At 42.9% G+C, this 22,384-nt stretch overlaps 1 protein-coding gene across 1 annotated transcript in view; it reads right to left on the bottom strand.

The window, feature by feature from the left end:
* Nucleotides 1-22,384, bottom strand: part of SIAE (sialic acid acetylesterase) — a 37,786-nt gene that overhangs the window by 7,966 nt on the left and 7,436 nt on the right. The window contains exons 3-7 of the mRNA XM_045798033.2: nt 18,034-18,209; nt 8,368-8,506; nt 4,526-4,703; nt 3,039-3,148; nt 2,124-2,257 (exon numbers count right to left, since the gene is read on the bottom strand). Of these exons, the coding sequence (XP_045653989.2) occupies nt 2,124-2,257; nt 3,039-3,148; nt 4,526-4,703; nt 8,368-8,506; nt 18,034-18,209 (737 nt within the window). The remainder of the gene's footprint in view (nt 1-2,123; nt 2,258-3,038; nt 3,149-4,525; nt 4,704-8,367; nt 8,507-18,033; nt 18,210-22,384) is intronic.

Here is a 22,384-nt window from a genome sequence, read left to right as displayed (position 1 = left end):
CCAGATCACCTCCCTAATAACAACTCTCTGATCCATGTGTCTAACTCCGCTGAGCTCCGGTCCTATGTCTCTAACTGCTCTCGTTATTGCGACCATCATTTCAAACTCAACACCTCCATAAACCAATTCATCTTTCTTTGCAGACCAACTGTCCCTCCAGTTTTTCTGACTCCTCACATCACCTGTGCCAGGCTTTATATGGATTAACTCACATAATCTTTAAATAATAAAGAAGATAATAATAAAAATAATACTTTAAATAATAATCCCCCTATTCAACATCTGGTTCAAAATCACATAGCTAGGGGCACCTGCGTGGCTCAGTCAGTTAAGCATCTGCCTTCAGGTCAGGTCATGATCCCAGGGTCCTAGGATCGAGCCCCGCTTCGGGCTCTCTGCTTAGTGGGGAGCCTGCTTCTCCCTCTCCACCTCCCCCTGCTTCTGCTCTTTCTCTGTCAAATAAATAAACAAAATCTCTATAAAAAAAAAAAGTCACATAGCTAGAGAAGAGTCACAGCTGGATTTGAATCCAAGCAGACTAGCTCCAGATCCATGTGCTGAACCGTTATTTTGTCAGATTTGATATCTCCCTGTGAAGGTAGATGTTTGCATTCCCAGTTTTCAACAAGCAACCAACAGATTTTTGTCGATGATGATCAGTTAAAGCCATGAGACAAAGGGACTTAGTCTCAGTAAATGGAAAGGCGTAAGTGCAAGGACCAGGTCTCTCTGATTCACGCTCTATTTCTAGCACCTCACACAGTTCAGGGCATATAATAAGCATACAACACATGGTTGGAATTGGCTGAAGTCACATTCAAATCACCATCTACACAGCAAAGACAAAAAAAGAACCTCAAAAGTCCAAATGGAGTTTCCACCAACAGAAACGCAGAACTGATGACAGGGCTTGCTATTTTGATAATAATGAGTAGAATCATCTTGTTTCAAAGTCAAAACAAATGTGAGAGAAGAGAAAGAACATGGTTGTAAAGTAATTATAAGTAGAAAGAAGGTCTATAAAAATCTTTCTCCAAAAAAAGGTATGGTGAAACAGGACAGGATGGGGGAGATGTGAGCACGGTGAGCGGGAGGTATCCGTGGGCCACGCAGAGCCAGACGGCTGCACGCATGTGTGGCCAATTCAAATATTAAAGCCTATTCCGTTCTTATGCTGTGAGTCGGGCCCTGTTTTTCTAACACCTTACGTGTTTTATGTCCTATATTCCAGGCAAGTCAGAATGACACCCTGCTAAAACGTCTAGGTCTTGGACGGGCCATAGGAACAGGTGAGGCAACGTCATTAGGAACTTGGCTAATTACATTTATTCCTTTTCGGCGAGGAGGAGAGCAGAATCTTTCCAACTAGTTGCCACTAATTAAAAGTATGATTTCTCTTGGTATTTTTTTTTCATTTGCATGTTAGGCCATATCTAACGACTGCTGACCAGTTTGGTCCTGGGATGTAAATGTGATCCAGGAAAATGTGGTCATCTGCGCAACTGACATGCAAGTAACATGGGGAAGGAGAGGGTGCTAAGAGATCACCTGTCTGGGGAATGGAGGTACCTACCCCAGATGTTGAATACTCAAAGAAGGCTTCCTAACCTGATACCTAGGCTGAGGTCTAAAGGATGAAGTTGGCTAGGAAAGTGTGGGAGAGAAAGGCTGCTCCGGACAGAGAGCACAATCATTATGAGTTGCGCTCAAGATTAATACTTATTGGCATGAAAAACTGCTCACAATACGACATTAAGAGCAGAACTATGCTATGGTACAGTATTACCGTACGGACGCCATTGCAGACACACGTGAGCCGAAGAGGTCAGCTCCTGCCAGGACTGGGGAATTAGAAATGTTTCCACTTCTTTTTGCTTATCTCTTAAATATCTTTAATGAACATGTATTCTTTTATTAATAAGAAGTGTTAGTCACTTATTAACCTTTTATTGCAGATGCGCTTGTCCCATCAATGAACTGAGATGAATTAAGTCTTACACTCAGTTCTTGACCAGCAGACTATGAGTGCAAAAAAAAAAAAAAAGAATACGGATTCCAGGCAAGAGACCTCCACAGCACACCCCCACACCATTGCCCCGAACCTTCTTCCTCCCAACACATACCTGGACAAACCCAAACGGGAAGAAACGCTCTGTCTGCCCCTGGGAGCCACGGTGGAAGGTCTGGCGCCAGTCTTCAATGAGTGCAGGGAATGTGCAATTGTACAGGTCCCTGTTAAAATTCACGTTGGACTCCCCTAAAAACAGTCCAGATTGTGAGAGAGGCTGGGGGTGGATGCAAACACGGCTGCACATTGCTCGCCAACCTCCACCCATGCCCTTCGGGAGTGGGCCTTCCTGCAGTCCCTCTGGACCGGCCTTGTGACATGCACTGGCAAAGGGGCCCTCAGCAAACGGAAGGCAAGCAGAGACTTGCAAAGTGCTTCAGCTTCAGGCTCCGCTCTCTCTTGATGCACTGGGAACCCTGAGACTGTTAGGTCAATGATCAAGAAGTCTGAACTAACGTGCTCAAGGCTGAGAGGCCGCTTGAGACCATGGTGCCCTAGCGGTCAACAGATAGGAGGGAGAGGGGCGCCTGGGTGGCACAGCGGTTGAGCGTCTGCCTTCGGCTCAGGGCGTGATCCCGGCATTATGGGATCGAGTCCCACATCAGGCTCCTCCGCTGTGAGCCTGCTTCTTCCTCTCCCACTCCCCCTGCTTGTGTTCCCTCTCCCGCTGGCTGTCTCTCTCTCTGTCGAATAAATAAATAAAATCTTTAAAAAAAAAAAAAAACAGATAGGAGGGAGAGGCCATCCTAGGTCATCCGGGCACCAGACACCTGCCAGGCGGCCAAAGACACATCAGAGACCCCAACAGAAATTAACCAAAGCAGTCTATACAGGAAAACTACCCTAATAACCCACCGAGTGGTGGGACAGATAAAATTATTATTGTCTTAAGCCACGCAGTTCTGGGGTGGCTGGTCATGCAGCAAAAGCTAACTGATACCATGGAGAAAATAGCAGAATGAGCACTCACCCTGGTACCATATCACCCCTTTCAGACTCATATTGTGCAGCGGATGGATCATGGCATTCCAGAGAACAGAGTACTTACTGGGACCAGTCACAGAATTAGACTGAGTGAACCTGCAATTGATAAGATTCACAAGTGTCACAAGAGCTAGTGACAGATCACATGATGATCCCAAAACTGGGTGTCCGTCCAGCTTTTGCTTGGGGTAAACTGATGAAAGCAACACTGAATCAGACTGAACCACTCTGTTTCACATGAAAACAGGTGAACAGCCTCCAACTTTCATATCTATCCAGGTTCTTCCCGGGATAAGTGTATCAGTCAGCTTTCTCTGAATCCAGAGGGGGACATCCCAGTTTCCAGAGAAGGTCACTAAAACCGGAGAAGGGGAGTGTTTTATTATGAGTGTCTCGTGCAGACAATTTATTTAACTGGGTCTCAGTGGATGGACACTCGGATTTCTCTAAAGCTTTCCGCTTATCTTTCTTATAGCTAAAAATCATTGCATATAAGCTTAATTGTGTCCTTAAGATAAACTCCCAGAAATGAAATTGGTGGGTCAAAGGGCATATTTTTTCAAGGCTTTGAACACATTCCTAAAGTTCTCTGTAAAATGCATATCTGAGTTTATCCTCATGGCAGCCGTATACGAGAATGCCCACTTGCCCACACACTTGGTGGCGTCCCTTCCTGTCCCGAGATCTGGGAAGCCTGGCTTTAGATTCCACCCACGCTACCCAGGCCATTCTCTCAGTTCCAGAGCTGAATGCCTTCCCTCCCCCACAGGCGTGTCTTTACCTGAGCTACCCCGAGAGCTCAACTCCATCCTCCCCCGGGGGGCCTTCCCAGATTTAATGAAACAATGTCTGTGAAAGCAGTTCACGTACTGTTCATCTCTGTGTCTGTATCAGTGGCAGGATTCTACTCACTACTCCTTTCTCCCCCACTCCACATATTCTTCCGGATCCAGGTTTCCTGATTGTGCTTTCATCATCGGGATTTCATAATCCAATAAATTTTTTTGATTACATGTATATTTGTTCTTCCTGTTGGATAGTTTATTCTTATGGGCAATAGAGCCCAGTGGCCGAGAGCCCTTGCCAGTTGTCCCCACGAACGAGTTTCTAAACCTGAGACTTAGCGGCTGCATCCACATACTATTTGTGTTCATAGTATCTACACTTCTAGAAGTTGTTGGGAGTCCTAAGTGAATCAATACATATAAAGTGATGACAACGGTCTCCAACAGAGAGAACGCTTTCAGTAATATTAGCTATACTATTATTAAGGAAAAGGATCCTAATTTCTTCTTGACATATTCTCAGACGAGCGTGGTGCTGAGGACAGTGAAAATAACACCTAACATGTTCGTGGAATAAATTACCTATTTGGACATGCAACAAATACTTGACTCCCCAGAGAAAACCATGATCCTTCTCTCTTACAAAATTTCCTAGATCTTTCTCCCAGACTTCAGGATACTTTCTTACCCTCGTGTAGGAACACCACAGGCTTTCAGCGACCTTCCAGATGACCAGGCTTCAATGGGGGTCCCACCCCACGAGGAGGATATGAGCCCGATGGGGTACCGCAGGGCGTCATACAGGTCCCGTCCAAAGAGCCAGCACACTGCTGACATGTATTTGAAATCTCCATTGCCTAAGTTCTCTGTTGAGGAAAAGTTACAGAAAAGAAGTCAGAAGCGCAGTAGTTCTCCTACTGCATGTAAGTCACTGGCTTGGGGCTCCAAACCCCCAAACTCAATACAGTTCTGGCGTCCGAAAAGTTGACGGTGTAATACCGGGAATTCACATGAATTTCGAGTGAAATCAAACTGACTAAGCACCTTCTGGGTACCACACTTCTAGATGGTTGGGACACAGTAAAAAAGATATGGAGAGACATGGGGCTCTCCTCATAGCTCTTATATTCTACAGAATAAGCCAAACATTCGGCTGGATAAAATAAACGCCAAAATACGGTTAAGTGCCTCGAGGTAGAAACAAGTGCTAAGGGGTTTCAACAGCAAAAGAAAGAAGAGCGAATGAAAAGCAGATCACGAAAAGCCTAGTAAGACTGACCCCCCCTCCCCTGTGCTTCCATAATACTCTATGCATAGTGTTTCCCTTACCCCCCTAAACTATTAGCTACCCCAAGGCAGGAACCTGATCTGCTTCCCTTTCTGGATCCCCAGTGTCTAGAACCTAACGGAGAGTCAGTAAATGTTCGCTGGCTGGTGTTGGAGGCGGTGGGTAGCTGGCATAAAGGCAGAACCACTGATGGGCAGGGAGAAGGAAAAGGTAAATAAGGGGGAGGGGGAGAAAGGTGGTGGATGCCGAGCTGGCATTCTAGACAGAAGAAACAATATGTAAAAGGGCACGAAGAGTAGGAAAACTGTTGAAAGGATCTGACTAGAGCCTAGATCACAGAAGGGGAACAGTGGAAGATTAGACGAGAGGGGAACCACATCTTAGAGGAAAGCAAGCAGAAAGCTGGAAAGCCACTTGAAAATGCTTGGGACCGAGAATGTGCGGAAGGCAGAATAGCGCTCCAAAGATGTCCACACCTTAACGCCTGCACCCTGTGGATCTGTTATGGGGCTTCGTAGATGTGAGTTGAGGATCTTGAGACGGGAAGACTGTCCTGAATTATCCAGGCGGCTCCCATCTACTCCTGAGTCCTTAATATCAGAGAACCTTCCCAGCTGCAGTCAGAGAGACGTGACAACAGTAGGAGAGGTGGCAGAAATTTGGAATATGAGAGCGACATGACCTGTACTATGCTTTTCCCCAATTTCTGCAATGGCTCGCCTTTCTCATTTGGGACCTCCATGGCCACTCTCCACTGGAAACCACAACCCCATCCCAGCCCCAACAGTCCTACTGCACCCCCTTCCCTGATGTATTTTATCTATGTATTTTTGTCTCATTAGTTTGCTCACCATCTACCCTATATCTTGATACCCAAAAATGTATTCATTCTCCAACTTTAGAGTGAAAGGGAGCTGATAGCGGTAAAATTTATTACCCAAATCTAATTGATTCCTGAATTTAGGATAACACATAGGGAAAGTTCATTTACCAAAAGATTTATCCAAAAATTTACCCAAATCGATTCAGCTTCGGAGTTCTCAAAGGGAGAATTCGGATAGTGTGATACTGAGTAGTACTGGACACTTGGTATATAATGTACTGATTTTCTTATTCATTTCCTGTACCCCCGCACTAGAATGCATGCTCCATGAGATCAGGTGTTCTTGCCTGTCTTATTCACTGCTATCCCCGGAGCACTTAGAACAGTGCTTAGCACACGGCAGGCTCTCAAACCTTAGTTGAATGAATTAACACTTGAAAATGTGGGAACACACAGGAAACAATGTTGCTGAGGATGTGGAGAAAGGGGAACCCTCTTACACTGTTGGTGGGAATGCAAGCTGGTGTAGAACAGTACGGAGGTTCCTCAAAAAGTTGAAACTAGAGCTACCCTATGACCCAGCAATTTCACTACTAAGGATTTACCCTAAAGATACGAATGTAGTGATCTGAAGGGGCACGTGCACCCCAATGTTTATAGCAGCAACATCCACAATAGCCAAACTATGGAAAGAGCCCAGATGTCCATCAACCAATGAATGGAAAAAGAAGATGTGGTGTGGTATACACACACACACACACACACACACACACACACACAATGGAATACTACTCAGGCATCAAAAATATGAAATCTTGCCATTTGCAACAATGTGGATGGAACTGGAGGGTATTATGCTAAGCGAAATAAGTCAATCAGAGAAAGACAATTATCATATGATCTCACTCATATGTGGAATTTAAGAAACAGTGGAGCACAGGGGAAGGGAGGGAAAAATAAAACAAGATGAAATCAGAGAGGGAGACAAATCATAAGAGAGTCTTAATCATAGGAAACAAACTGGGGGTTGCTGGAGGGGAGAGGGGGTTGGGTGATGGACGTTAAGGAGGGCACGTGATGTCATGAGCACTGGGTGTTACATGCAACTGACGAATCTCTGAACTCTATCTCTGAAACTAATAATACACTATACATTAATTAACCGAATTTTAAAAAAAAGAAAATATGGGAGCAGTAAAGCAGGTATAGACAAAAAAGAAAAGGGATCAGAAAAAGCACAAGGGACCACATTTGGAGGAAGGGATGGAAGAAAGCAAAGAGAGAGATGGAGAAGTCAGAGGAGGAAAACTAGGGAGAGGAGATACCATGCAAACAGAGGAATGCGCAGTTTCTTTTTTTTTAAGATTTATTTATTTATTTATTTATTTATTTATTTATTTATTTATTTGAGAGAGAGATCACACACGCACACACACAAGAGACAGCGGGGGAGGGGGAGAGCGAGAAGCAGACTCCCCGCTGAGCACGGAGCCCAATGCGGGGATCAATCCCGGGACCCTGATATCATGACCTGAGCCAAAGTCAAGAGTCAGACGTTCAATCAACTCAGCCCCCCAGGCACCCCTGGAATGCGCAGTTTCTAAAAGCAGCGGTCAGCCGTGTCAAATGCTAGAGTGTCCAGAATGTGTAACTGGGAGAACAGCAGTAGCCTTGAGGTGAGCAAGTTGTTGAGGCGAAAGCAGAAGCCAAATTACAAAGAATGAACACACGGAAAGGCAGTCCAAAGAATGAGAACAAAAGATGTTCTAGAAAAGCTTAACAAAGCGAAGGAGAGAGGTGAGGCATCATGAGAAGGGTTTTTATTATGTTCAGTTTTCCTTAGTTTTGTCAGAATAAAAGAAAGGCTAAATCTGAGAGCAGAGCCTGTGTCTGCCCTGCTCACTGCTGTATCCTTGGGGCCCAGCACAAAGCCTGACACAGAACAGGCAGGAAATAAGGATTCTGTGCTGAATGGGCAGGGGCGTGGAAGACCAGAGCTCGAAGGGTAAAAGAAGGCTGTGGAGGGGGTGAGCGCCCGCATCAGAGGCAGCCCTGAGAGGACAGCCCTCCGTTGTGTTCAGACGCAGAAACAAAGGAAGGGAGAGAAAAGGAGAAGTGCGTGGAGGCTGTGGTGAGAGATGCTGGCAGAGCTCATGCTGAAGGGCCTCAGTGTGTTCAGCGAAGCTCAAGGAAGCGTCATCTGCCCAGAGCAAAGGGGGACAGTCAGTGGTGGAATCTTGGGAGGAAACATGAAATGGCAACCGTCAGAAATCGCCAGAAGTCGGGTAGAGAGTCAACAAGAAATGAGTAAAGGGATGGTTGCATCATAATAGATCAGAAGCGAACCCAGGATTACGGAGCCCACCTGGGACACTGACCCATTATGTAGGCGATGGCACGCGTTCCGGCAATCCCTTACCTGAGGTGGGCTTAGCCCACTGCAAGTCAACCTGGGCAAGGTCCTCCAGCTCCTGCTCTGCCTGAATGAGTGACACGGAGAAGATGCGGACAGACTGATAGGCTACCGTGTTAGCCAGCTCTCTTGTGGCATTGAATATCTAGAAAGGAAACAGGAATGTCATCTCTTACACCCACCTAGGGGGTGGCCAACTATCCTACTACCTCTTAGTAAACACTGCCCACCCTCCGAGCTCCTTCTGAGCCTTCATATGCCAAGACCAATCAAATAAATAACCAAAACTAGTGATGGGTTGGTCTGAGTCACCTTGATCCACCTTGATGAACAGAGACCAGGTTGATTACGCCCCCAAAGAAAGGAGGAACACAGTAAAATCTGAGATCTCAAAGAGCAAGTCTGAATTAGATGAGGTTTAGGCTAAAGAAGGTCAATTATCAATTAGACCACTCTAATGTCTTAAAACTAAAATACTTCTTTTTTTTTTTAAGATTTTATTTATTTATTCGACAGAGATAGAGACAGCCAGCGAGAGAGGGAACACAGCAGGGGGAGTGGGAGAGGAAGAAGCAGGCTCATAGTGGAGGAGCCTGATGTGGGACTCAATCCCAGAACGCCGGGATCACGCCCTGAGCCAAAGGCAGACGCTTAACCGCTGTGCCACCCAGGCGCCCCAAAACTAAAATACTTCTATTCAGAAAAGGTATCTGATAACATAACCACAGCATTAAATTCTTTTCAAAATGGAGCCCACAAGGCCAGGGGGTAGATTGGTGTAATCCACAGCACATAACAGAGATGTCTTCAAAAGGAACACAGCTGAGAAATGACTGTGGAAGTACTGAAACACACCGCAATGTCTCAAATGCTGATATTCACATCTCATCCTGGCCAATCACCCAAGAAAAGCACGGGAGCCAACACAACTTGAAGCCAGCGCTCGGCGCGACTGCTGAGAGCAGTCCTGAGGAAGCAAAGAAAAGTGTCCATGCAAAGACATCACCTTTTCCCAAGTCCCTTTACGAAACCTCACCAAGGTGCCAAGAGCAGGACAGCAAATGGCTTGGAGCCCTTCTGGACGAGAACAAGTTCTACCGAGTAGCTTCTTTGTCCGTCAGTCCTCTAGGAGTTTCCACAACAGTGCTATTTCCTTCCATCCTGATTTTCTAGCTACGTTTTCTTTATTATTATTTTGCAAAGATCGTATTGTAAATATATTGTTTTGGATTGTCATCTGTGTGTGTTTTTTTTCTTGGCTTCTCTCCACCCCCCTGGACTAGTCTGGTTTTCCCAAAACAAAGGGCTAAGGAGCATCAGGAAGCACAGTTCTCATGGGCCTCAGGCAACAACAGACAGGTTTCTGCCACGGCCAGAGGCACAGGAGGCTGGGAGACCTTCCACTGGCCGCTGGCTGCAGAGACTCCAGCTGGCGCCCCAGCCCACAGCAGGAGAGAAACCGCGGGCCGCCACAGCGCCCCCGCACGGCATGTCATTGAAAGGGGCTGCCCTTGCAATCGCCTCTTGACCTGCCACGGAGCCTGCAGTGCCACTAAGGCAGCCGGCTGCCAAAGACCGGTCTCACGGGCTCTCCCAGGGAGCCACAGCCTGAAATGCCCTGGGGTAACAGCAGCTCTAGCCGGTCAGGGTGGCCGGTCTTCCCGCCAGCAGGACAGAGATTACAGACGGTCTCGGGAAAATTCCATAGGAAATCCAGACCTGTTTTGTTCAGAGTCTTGCCTGGCAAGCGGACTGCAAAATAAACAGTAGAGTCAAAACAGGCTCAAGCGCTCACAGTCTGTTCTGGCAGGAAAAGTATTTTCCAGCAGCAAGTACCTGTAAAAAGTCACCTCCCTTGAAATCAGCTCTGCTCCAAGCACTGAGGATCGTACGGTGCTGCCATGGAAACGGGGGATGAAACTGCCTTCCATCCCTCCACCCACACTAGCTTCCGCACTGCCTGGGAACTCGAGGGCCTCCTCGCAGCGAGATGCCAGCGAGGGGAGGCGGGATGGGCGAACCAGCTACTTGTCGCGTAGACCGCTGCAGACAGGCGCAAAGCCGCCAGGGTCAGGGCGGGGTGGGGGGCTGGCATCTTCCTGTATCAGCAAGCACACGGAACTGGATCCCAAACCCTGGCTGGGAAAAACTTCCATTTTCAAACTCCCGTTTGTGTACTATGTCAAACCAAAACGCCAAAGCCACAGCGCGTGTTAAAAAAGGGGGGGGGGGATTCTTGCTCTCCTGATGACAATTACTTCTGAAATTGGTACCCCTTCCCAATATCAGCAAGCCTTCTTGATGGAAGCATTTCCTCAGGGATATTGACAGCAAATTTAGGAATAAAGAGATTTCAGGAAGATTTTCATTTAAATGACACTTGGTTTCCCTGCTGATGAAAGGGGAAGCCTTCCTCCATCTGCTGAGATCAAATTTCATCTCATCAAACACCTCAGTGTAATTATTTTTCTACCAAGTATTTAAATGAGGATGTAAATGAATACCAAGGTATCTGAAGTCATTAAGGCTGCCTCGGCTGAGAGGGAGGAGCACTGGCTCTCAAGGGACCCGCAGTTCACCATCAAAGCAGCTGCTCCCCGGTGTTCATTTTGTAACCTTTATGCCACATTCTTGAATTAATGAAGAAACGTCAAGAATCTATTTCCTCAGAGAATCCTGGCATGGGGTCTGCATGAGGGAGCAAGGCATCTGTGTGAGAGTATGTGTGTATGTGTGTGTGTGTGTGTGTGTGTGTGTGCAAGGGACACGGGGAAACTTGACTTAAAAGAATTTGGATTCTGTAAGTTATAGCCCCTTCTATCACAGTATAATAGAGCAGTTTTAAAGTTGAGGGAATAACTATAAATAAGCCAGCCATCATAACTCCCATGAATCTTTTATTGTAATATGGTACCAGCCCTTTTCTTCTGGATTTTGACTTCTCTACGTATAAAGTAGGAATGTGGGGATTGCCAAGATATTGAAAACTGGCTTTCCTGTCTAACAGTGGCCATCTTCTTCTGAGCCTAACTAGAAATATCCAAGTCTTAAGACCTACCCTGACTTAGGAGGCGACAGATGAACATTTAGACTTTTCTCCATTTATACACATCTCACTCAGCGTTATAAATAACACTCAATCTTAAAATTCCACTTTACCCTAACAACAAGATGGGCATACAATCTGCCATTTCCTTCATTTGAATGTGAAGAGTGGTAGGTTATAGTAGAAATCTTACCTCCTCAGAAAAGTCACGTGGAGGGGGGCAAAGAGAAGCGAAAGACATCGTGTGTGTACGTGTGTGCATGTGTGTGTACATGTGTGTACGTGTGTGTGTGTGTACTGTGCGTCTGTGTTGGGAGTCTTTAGAGGAAAAGGAGCAAAAGGAATAAAGGAGGAGTCATATAGAAGCATCCTTCTGATCAAAAAATAAAGTTCTACAGTGTGTTAAGAGACAGGAAAACTTGGCTTTGGATACTGTCAGCACCTAAAATGCTGTGTTGCAAACTAAGTGCATGATTTAAAACAAAAAAATAAAAAAAATTAACACTTGGCTGTGTCAGAGGGAATCTTTTTTCTATCTCCCTATATGTCAGAGCTTGTAGCCTAAGTCTAATACAGAAGAAGCGTAAGAGTAAATTCTAGGCAGAGAGAATGTGTTCACTCTTAACAATATCAAAATCTGATTCAGCTTGACAGAAAATGGGATGAGATCCCCTGGCATAGGCTGCTATTGAGAACCTGACTGTATAGATACAAATACATCTGGTCCACGCCTTTCAGTGCAAACAGGGAACTACAATTAAAACATTAAGGAAAGTACTGTTTTCCTTAGTGAGTTAGCAGCAATCCCACTTCTACACAAAACCAGGCTTTCTTTCAAGATATAAAACTTCAATTTTGCTTCCATTCACTGGTGCAAAAGGGGAGGCCAGTTAAAGTTCACCTTAATAAACATTTAAATTCAAAGGTGTCCATATATTTAAGCAGGGCAGGAAGCAAGAGTAAATCAGATACCCGTTATGAAGACATAAATGCAAGAATTTAGATTCTGAATTACCAAACTAATAAAAATTGAAGTAGATATGTCCAGAGTAGGATCTTTCTAGTAGCACTATTTAGTAATTGATCAACAAACAAAAAAGGTAAAAAAGCAATCGGGTAGAAGCAATAGAGGCAAAACAAGAAATTATAAAGTATGTGGAAGGACCCAATTTTATAATTTTCTTTTAAGATAAATGAACTGAGATCATAATGTCATCATAGAGATTTTTAAATCTCAGATTTAAGTATTTCTCAAAAACGGAGAAGTAGATGATGAGCGAAAGGCAGGACAAAAAAATCAACTTGAGAAGAAATTAAGTTTTAGAGGAAGAGCTGGGAAGACAATAGTGTTTTCAAGTTCTTAGCCAATTAAAGGGAATAAAGTATGCAGAACACATCTGTGCCAATACATAATGCAAATTAAAGAATTCATTCCTAAGATTCCTGTTTATATAACATGACTCTTTATTGTAAACTGTGCCTTCGATAAATACTTAAGAGATTAGTTAAGTCAATATCGGTTTCCTGTTTTTATAGCTTTCTTTTAAAAATTATAGTTATCTCATGCTCATTATAGAAAAATCAGAACATACAGATAAGCAAAGAAAATCAGTCCCAGTTTCAAATGTGTCAAAGAACTTAAGTCAGACTAATTTCTCTGAAGTTCTGATCCTGCACAAAAAATCTTTACTCCTCTTTCAGCAAATCTGAAGCAGATATAGTTTCAAGATGTCTATGAACTTGTTAATACACTGTCCAGCCCTGATTCCTATTTAAATGAAACCACAACGGTCTCCCTTACTTTTATTTTCAAGTCAGACAGCTTCCACCAAACAAACGAAGCAATGACAGGCCTGAGGCCCAAAGCACTAACCCTACCACACCCTATCCAGAAATCCAACCTCTTTATTCTAGACTGTTTTGGGGTTTAATCTGGAAAGTAGAGCTGATTTTAAAAAGAAAACTGAGCACTGAAGACATACAGCACCAAGGCTTAGCGCTACCACGGCCGCCTTGCTAGAGTACCATTCAAACTAAGAGGCGTGCTTCCCCTGGCAACTTTTTCCAGTGTCCTTTTTATCCAGCTTTACTTAAGAGACCTCACTCGTAGTTCATCAGAGGGGCCCTATTCTCTAATAGCAACGAAGGCGAGAACTCTTCAAAGTGAATTTCATCACTGACCAACATATTGGCAAATCAGCACCCCCTTGTTCTGTCCCACTTGATCGTCCATGTACTCTATGTGCCCCATCCCTCCTTGGGAGCCTACACAGTGCTCTTCCACCCGACATTCAGGGTAAAGAGAGCCTAGTGAAGCCTCTATATACTTATAATAAAGGAGAAAAGATGCGAGGTCTCAAAATTTAAGAACGGTTAATCTTCAAAGACCATGACTGAAACAGAGAAAGAAGAATTGAGGCCAACAAAAGAAATGCTAGGCTATGAGAAAGTTGAGCAAAAATAATCATCACTGGCCTATTACTTCTTCTTTCTGTGCAAAGAAAAAAACATAACTAAACATAGTAATTTGATATATGAATATATATCACAATTTCATATATGAGGCCTAATTGAAATATCAAAATGTCTACAGTTACCTTGAGATAGTTCACACACACACACACACACACACACACACAAATAAACAAAATATGGCAAAATATTAACAACTGTCTATCTAAGTGATGGGTATATAGGTGTGTATAAGTCTCTTCTGTGTGTGCTTGAAATTTTTTATACCTTTTAGTATAAAAAAATAGTGACATCTTATTTTTAGACAGCAGTTTTCAATTTATAACAACATTTTAGAAACAAACGCAATAATTTAATCTTTGTAATGGCCCTGTAAATTAGTTAGGTCAGATATAATCACTATTGTAGTATAGTCATGAAAACTAAGTCTCAGACATTTAATAAAATTCAACATACTTTCGTGATAAAAAAGAAAACCTTTCAGACAACTAGAAATAGAGGGAAAATTCCTCAATATGATAAAAGGCATTTATGAAAAACCCATAAGTAACATCACACTCAGTAGTAAAAGTGTGAAAGCTTTCCCCCTAAAACCAGGACGAGACGAGAATGTCTGTTTTCACCACTACTAATCAATATTGTACTAGAAGTTCTAGCCAGAGCTATTAGACGAGAAAAAAGAAATAAAAGGCATCCAAATAGGTAAAACTATCTCTATCCACAGATGATGTGCTCCTATATTAGAAAACCCAAAAAAATCCACAAGCAAGCTACCAGAACTAATAAACTAATTCAGCAAAGTTTCAGGGTACAAGACCAACATGCAAAAATCACTTGTTTCTATACACCAGCAATGAGCAGTCTTATGAGGAAATTAAGAAAGAAATTTCATTTATAATAGTATCAAAAAGAATTAAATACTTAGGAATAAATCTAGCAAAGGAAGTAAGAGATGTGTACACTGAAAACTATAAAACATTGCTGAAAAAAAATTAAAGATCTAAATTAATGGGAGAACATCCCTTCATATTAAGAAGGCTTAACACCATTAAAATGTCAATATCACTCAAAACAATCTACAACTTTGGAAAACAGTGTGGAGGTCCCTTAAAAAGTTAAAAATTGAGCTACACTATGATCCAGCAATTGCACTACTGGGTATTTACTCCAAAGATACAGACGTAGTGAAGAGAAGGGCCATATGCACCCCAATGTTCATAGCAGCATTGTCCACAATAGCTAAATTGTGGAAGGAGCCGAGATGCCCTTCAACAGATGACTGGGTTAAGAAGCTGTGGTCCATATATACAATGGAATATTACTCAGCTATCAGAAAGAACAATTACCCACCATTTGCAGCAACATGGACGGGACTGGAGGAGATTATGCTAAGTGAAATAAGTCAAGCAGAGAAACACAATTATCATATGGTTTCACTCATTTATGGAACATAAGAAATAGCAGGAATATCAGTAGGAGAAGGAAGGGAAGAATGAAGGGGGGGTAAACAGAAGGGGGAATGAACCATGAGAGACTGTGGACTCTGGGAAACAAACTGAGGGCTTCAGAGGGGAGGGGGAAGGAGGACTGGCATAGGCCGGTGATGGGTATTAAGGAGGCCAAATATTGCATGGAGCACTGGGTGTTACGTGCAAATAATGAATCATGGAACACTACCTCAAAAGCTAAGGATATACTGTATGGTGACTGACATAATAAAAAATTATTTTAAAAAATATAAATAAATAAATAAATAAATAAATAAATAAATAAACAAACAAAAAGCAATCTACAGATTCAACACAGTATCTATCAAAATTCCAACGGCTTTTTTCATGGAAATGGAAAAGTATATCCTCACATTCATAGAGAACTGCAAGGGACCCTGAATAGCCAAAACAATCTTGAAAAAGAAGAATACAGTTGGAAGATTTATACTTCCCAACTTTGAAACCTACTACAAAGCTACAGTATTTAAAACAGTATGGTACTGGCATAAGCACAGACCTATAGATCAATGGAATAAAAGAGGAAGCCCAGAAACAAACCCTCACATATATGGTCAGTTGGAATTCCAAGAGTTCAATGGGGAAAGGACAGTCTTCAACAAATGATGCTGGGAGAACTGGATATTCACTTGTAAAAGAGTGAAGTTAGACCTTCACCCTATACCATATATAAAAATTGACTCAAAAATATGGATCAAAGACCTAAAAGTATAGAATTCTTAGAAGACAACATTGGGGAAAACCTTTGTGACACTGGATTTGGCAACAATTTCATCAATATGACACCAAAGCATAGACAACAAAAAATTAATAAACTAGACTTCACCAAAATTAAGAACTTCCATGCATCAAATGTCAGTCTCAAGAAAGGGAAATGACAACCTACAGAATGGGAAAATATTTGTGAATCAAATATCTGAAAAGTGATTAATATCTAGAATATACGAATAATTCCTACAATTCAACAACAAACAACCCAATTGAAAAATGGGCAAAGAACTTAAATAGACATTTCTCCAAAGAAGATATATAAGCAGCCAATAAGTGCATCAAGTAACACTCAACATCATTAATCACTAGGGACATGCAAATCAGAACCACAATGAAATACCACTTCATATCTACTAGCATGGCTATAATTACAAATTTTTTTAATTAAAAAAAACTGGAAAGTAACACATGTTAAAGAAACTGAAACCTTTGCAGATTGTTGGTAGGAACATAAAATAGTAAAGGCACTGTGGAGAAATGGTGGTTCCTCAAAAGTTAAACATAGAACTAACAGATGATCCAGCAATTTCACTCATAGGGATATATCCAAAAGAACTGAAAGCAGGGACTGGAACAGATATCTGTAGAGCGATGTTCATAGCAGCATCATTCACAATAGCCAAACGACAGAAACCACCCAAGCGTCCATCAACAGAAGAATGGAGAAAGAAAGCGTGGCATAAAAAGGGACAAAGTTTCGATATATGCTACAACATGGATAGACCTTGAAAACATTATGCTTAGTAAAATAAGTCAGACACAGAAGGACAAAGACTGCATGATTCCATTTACAATAGCATCAAAGGAAGGAAGGAAGGAAGGAAGGAAGGAAGGAAGGAAGGAAGGAAGGAAGGAAGGAAGGAAGGAAGGGAGAGAGGGAGAGAGGGAGGGATGGGTTTTCTATGTAGAAAAAATAATAAAAAATAAATAAAAGAACTGAATACGTAGGAATAAATCTAGCCAAGGAGGTAAGAGACATATACACTGAAAACTGAGGTACCAAGAATAGGCAAATTCGTAGACAGAAAGCAGAACAGAGGTTACCAGGGGCTGGAAGGGGATAAGGAAGAGTTATTGTTTAGTGGGTACAGAGTTTATGTTGGGGATGAGTATAGACAGTAGTGACAGATACACACAAGACTGTGAATATATTCAATGCCACTGAGTCGTACACTTAGCAATGGTTAAAATGATAAATATGATGGTATATTCATTTTAACCACGATTGTTTTAAAAAGCACATTTTCAAAACAAAGTCTCAGAAACAGTGATTTGCTCCAAGTCATACAACTGGTAAAAGGCAAAGCCAACATTCAGTCTCAATTTGTTAAATCTCCATGACAACAAAAGACATGTATTCCATTACATGCATAGCTTAAAACAAAATCTAATTGTTTTGATTTCCTAGGCTCTCTCCAGGAGCTCATCTTCTGAAACCTATCAAAAGGAAGAGTAATCTACTTTGTCTTCCACTTGATACGAAATCTCCCTCACCAACAGATACTCCAGCTTCTGCCTTTAGCTCAGGAAGGGGAGAAAAGAGCACCCCGCACCCTTACAGTGCGCTCGGCGTGATTAAGAAAGCAGGCTCTGAAGTCACATTACCTGTTCATATCCTGGCTCCCCTATTAACTGGGTGACCAAAGCAGGTAATTTAACCTCTGTGGGCCAGTGTCCTCATCTGTGAGATGAATGGTATTCTTCTGATAAGGTTGTTAAATCAAATTAATTATTACATGCCAAACACTTAGAACAGATCTTGGCTCCCGGTTAAAAAGAAGGTTTCTACTTCCTTCTTGCCCCCTTCTTCCTCCTTCTTTTTCTTCTTCATCATCATCAACATTATTTATTAACGCTGAACCTCCTGCAAATTACCTGTGAAACTGTCATCTGCATGTTACTTTGCCCACTGCAAAGCCAGACATCTCCAAATAAGACATCATGAACTCTCAGGGTGATGTTCGTTCTCCCGAAAGTCTGTTGTGCCATCACCTCGTAAGGTCCACCCGGCTTCATAGGATCCAGTACCACCATCCAGCTGTTAGAGTGTGCTGAAATCGTTAAGAGGCTCCAAGGAATTAATCAATCAATTAAAATGAAATTAAAGCCCAATCCTGCCATGTATCATATTCATTTGTGGCTAAACCCAGCCATTGTGATGAACTGAATTCAAAGATATGAAGACTGGCCAAATTTCACACAAGCAATAGAAATAACAAAATCAGCAGCATTTCCATCCTTAATCTGTACCAATCCCTCCTCCCTTGTAACTGAAGCATTTACAGGAAAAATAAATTACCCAGTTATAATCCTAAATGAGAACAGACAAAAACATTCTGAGATTAAAATTCAGGGAGTTTAATTAAAAAAAAAAACATAAGATAGAAATTCTTATTATACTATCCAACTGTCAATATTAATAGAATCATAATGTAATAGATTTACACAGTGCCCCAAACTAATTTGTAATTATCTAATCAAATGTGAACACCCGTTAGAGAAAATCATTTACAATCTGGAACTTCCCCTTACTTGATGGTGTCATCCTTGTCATCAACCCTCCCACCCACTCCCCATGTTGCTTCCAAGGATTAATGCTATCATTGGGTCTGGGTTCTCCAGACTCACAGGTGAGCAGAGGAACTGACATATAAAGAAGCAGTAGGAGCTTACAATTAATTTCTCTGTGAAGAAGATATTTAGACATGCCCAATTATTTATTTTCAGAGTTATTTACCAGACTCAAGGTTTTCGGACTCAATTAGGGAGATGAAAAAGCTATCCAAGACCCTATTTCCAGAAATTCATAGCATATTCCTTAGGAACCACCCCCCTACCACCTTCCTACCTCTCACCCACTCATACCACCACCACTGCCAACATCATACTCAGAAACTTAGGGAAAATATCTTCAAAATGGCAAAATTATGCCTTGGAGAACCAAACAACATGAACAAAGTTGAAGAAATGTGAGTGAGAAAAATAAAGAAAACAGATATGATTATTTTAGAATAAATATTCTTGGCACACTGCCAAAGAATACAAAATAATGTCTGATTTGTGCCCATCAGACCAATGTGAATTCAAAGGGTAAGAATGGTAAGAACTGGAAATTGAGCACCCTGAAGTTATTACAGCAACCTGTAAAAAAATAATCATGATAAAAATACTATCCAAGCGCCTACTATGTGTTAGACACTCTGCTGAGTTCTTCCCAATCGGCAAAAGCTAAGCAGGAGCGTGAGAAGTCCAGACACACGACAGGAGATTTGTGAAAGCTCAAACCACACAGGATTGCTCAGGGTCTTGGGGAAAATGTCCAAATGCCTCAGGGCATCAGTGAAAGCGTGCACGCTTGCTCCTCTCAAAAGTGCAACCGTCTGAGATGGCTGCTCCCGTCCCTTAGAGGTCAATGACAGCCAGATCCAAACGCGCACTATTGTTTTTACACCACCAATAGCCAGACGTCAACATATTAAATGTATAATGCCCCTAAAGCAGAAGAAGCACTGTTTTGGCAACAGTGGGCAGTTAGCACAGACTGTGTCGCACAGGTGTGACGCGCTCCGTATGGCTCATGCTTCTGAGCCGGCAGACACTCCAATCTGTCCCAACTACAGTCTTGCCAAGGTCTTTCCAGGCTTCTTGCACTGACATATCTTCCTAAAGCTCTGTCCTTCTGCCACCAGCATTACTCATTTATTGATGAGGAGGTCAAAAAACTTAGGCAGGACTTTTTTTAGCTTTCTACTACTCTACAATTTATTCCTACTCGCTGTTGTTTATTAGACATTTACACTTAGCCTCAATCACGCAATATGGCTGGTGAAGAAAATGGCCTTCACCAGAGCTTCTGGAACGTTCTGCTGCCCAGCAACAAAAAGACAAATAAGGGGCAGGGGAGACATTCGGACAAGAGACAGCAACACCGTCCCAGTACAGCAGAGGATGAGCTCCCTTTAGCACCCAAATAGTCTGAAGAGAACCAGGGATCCAGACCTGAGCCTTAGTCCCGAGAACTGCTCTCCTGAGGAAAACTCTCAACTCCCTCAAAGACCTTGGAGAACTTCCTCTGCCCTACTCCTCAAGTTCTCTTAGTTTCAAGCAGTTTTCCTCTCCCACTTGATTAAAGAAAAATAAACTCTGACACAATAATGAGGGCTAGGAAAAGTAGCCTGCCCGGGAGCGCAGGGGAAACCAGATCCACCGCAGAGAGCTGACTAGGGGTCAAACTAACTCAGAAACAGTTCGTTTAAAACAATGAGGATTCCCTCCCCTGTCAAGTGTACACAAAGGAGAGCAACCCCCGTGAAGTCTGCTTCTTAGACTAAAGGCAAGGATGGGATGACAAAGACAAAAGTCACCCTGTTTCCCAAGGAGAGCAGACTGGTCCTCGGCTGGCAGTTCAGGACCAGCTGGTTCGAGTGGAGCTCACCACAGGATGACGAAATCCACTTACAGTTGTTAGAAACTGTGCTGACCCACCAAGTCCATTGGGTTGAATCCAAACAATAAAACTGAGTCACCGACTACGAAGAGTGGGAAGCTCACCAGCAGCTGGCCTTCTGCTGATCCTGATGGGCTTTCTGAGCAACGGCCGCTCTGGTTCCTTCTTCCGGGACCTCCTCACCTGCCATCTTACCACCTCTCTTACCAATCCAGGCCCAGGTTTCCGTAAGTTCTCATTTTTGTTGCATTCAAATCTCTGCTTCCTCACATTCTCTCTTCTTGCATCGGGTGAGATTCATGTCCTTCCTTCATTATAGAGTCTTCGAGTGCCTACCGTGTGCCAGGCACTCCATCAAGTAAACGGCAGAGAGTAAACCCCAGCCCTGAGTTACACCAACAAGAAAGCCATGCAACCTGATTGGGGCTTTGCGTCTCCGTGTCCAGTGGTGAGCCTATCTCACCTATTTCGTCCTGTCCCTCTTCTCTTCATACTCCGGCCAAGGACTTAAGTAAAGAACTCTCTTCGTTTTTTTCTCTCCCCCACCTCAAAACCAGAATAACAAATCATCAAAGGGAAAAAAAAATCAAAGGAATTTGTCTAAAGACGTGATTAGTCATAAGGTGCTTTCATGCTTTTTTTTCCTTTTTGCTATTCACATCAGATGTTAATTATTTTTCAGGTTATTGTGCCAAATCTCAGATGCCAAGAGAAAAAGGAAAATTATCCATGACCTTTCCCTTCCCAAAAGGAAAAGCCTAGAGCTGGGAGAAGCAGCCCTGTTTGCTTCTTCCCCCACAAAAACCTTGGCTTTTACCGGCTGCAAATCATTCAATGATTTGTGGAAGCAACAGGGAGGTCTTAGCGCCCAAACTGCCCCTTGACAACCAGCATTTATTCTGTATAAAGTTCATCTCTACCCCCACCAAATATGAATGTAAAAAGAAAAAAAAAAGCTCGAATATTTTTCTAGCAATAAAACTGTTCATGCAAGTTGTTTAAGTGACAGCATGCTATGGCAGACACACCTGACAGTGACCCCCCAGAAGTCACACCCCTATATAGTCCCCTCCCCTCAAATGCAGGCAGAATCTGTGATTTGCTTCCAACCAACAGAAAATGGCATGGGGGGGAAATGTCATTCTTGTGATTAGGTTGCATTACATGGAAAAGATAAAGGAGTTTTGCAGATGGAATTAAAGTTCCTAATCAATAAAAAGGGAGATTTCCTCGGGTGGGCCTGACCTAATAAGGTGAGTGCTTTAAAATAAAGAAGGTCTCGAGATCAGAGACTGGAAGCAGCACAGATGCTTCCACAAATGCTACAGGCATAAGGAACTGAATCTGCCCACAACCTACAGGAGCTTGAAGTGGATCATTCCCTAGTCAAGCTTCCAGATGAGAACACAGCCCAGCCAACACCTGATTTCAGTCGTATGAGACCCTGAGCAGAGAACCCAGCTGAGTGATGGCCCAGGCTTCAGATCTCTAGAAACCGTGTCATGATAAAAATGTGTTCTTGTAAGAACCTAAGTTTGTGGTAATTTCTTATGTAGCATAGGAAAGGGGTATTCATGCTAACACTGCAACCAGGAGCTTTTCGCTTCCCTAAGGGGTTTAAGCTTTTTAGAATTTTCTAAATTAAAGAAAATATCTTTACTTACCTCAGTCATGATGACAAACCCAGACATACACTGATTTGACCACCCCCCACACATCCCCCATGTGTATCAGAGTGAAAGGATACACCCTATCCTCCCGCACGTTATTCCTTGTGTC

The sequence above is a fragment of the Ursus americanus genome, chromosome 16 (assembly GCF_024610735.1).
Source record: "Ursus americanus isolate L20-20 chromosome 16, mUrsAme1.1.p, whole genome shotgun sequence".
In the NCBI taxonomy this organism is placed as follows: Eukaryota; Metazoa; Chordata; class Mammalia; order Carnivora; family Ursidae; genus Ursus; species Ursus americanus.
This window is presented reverse-complemented; position numbering and strand designations above follow the sequence as displayed.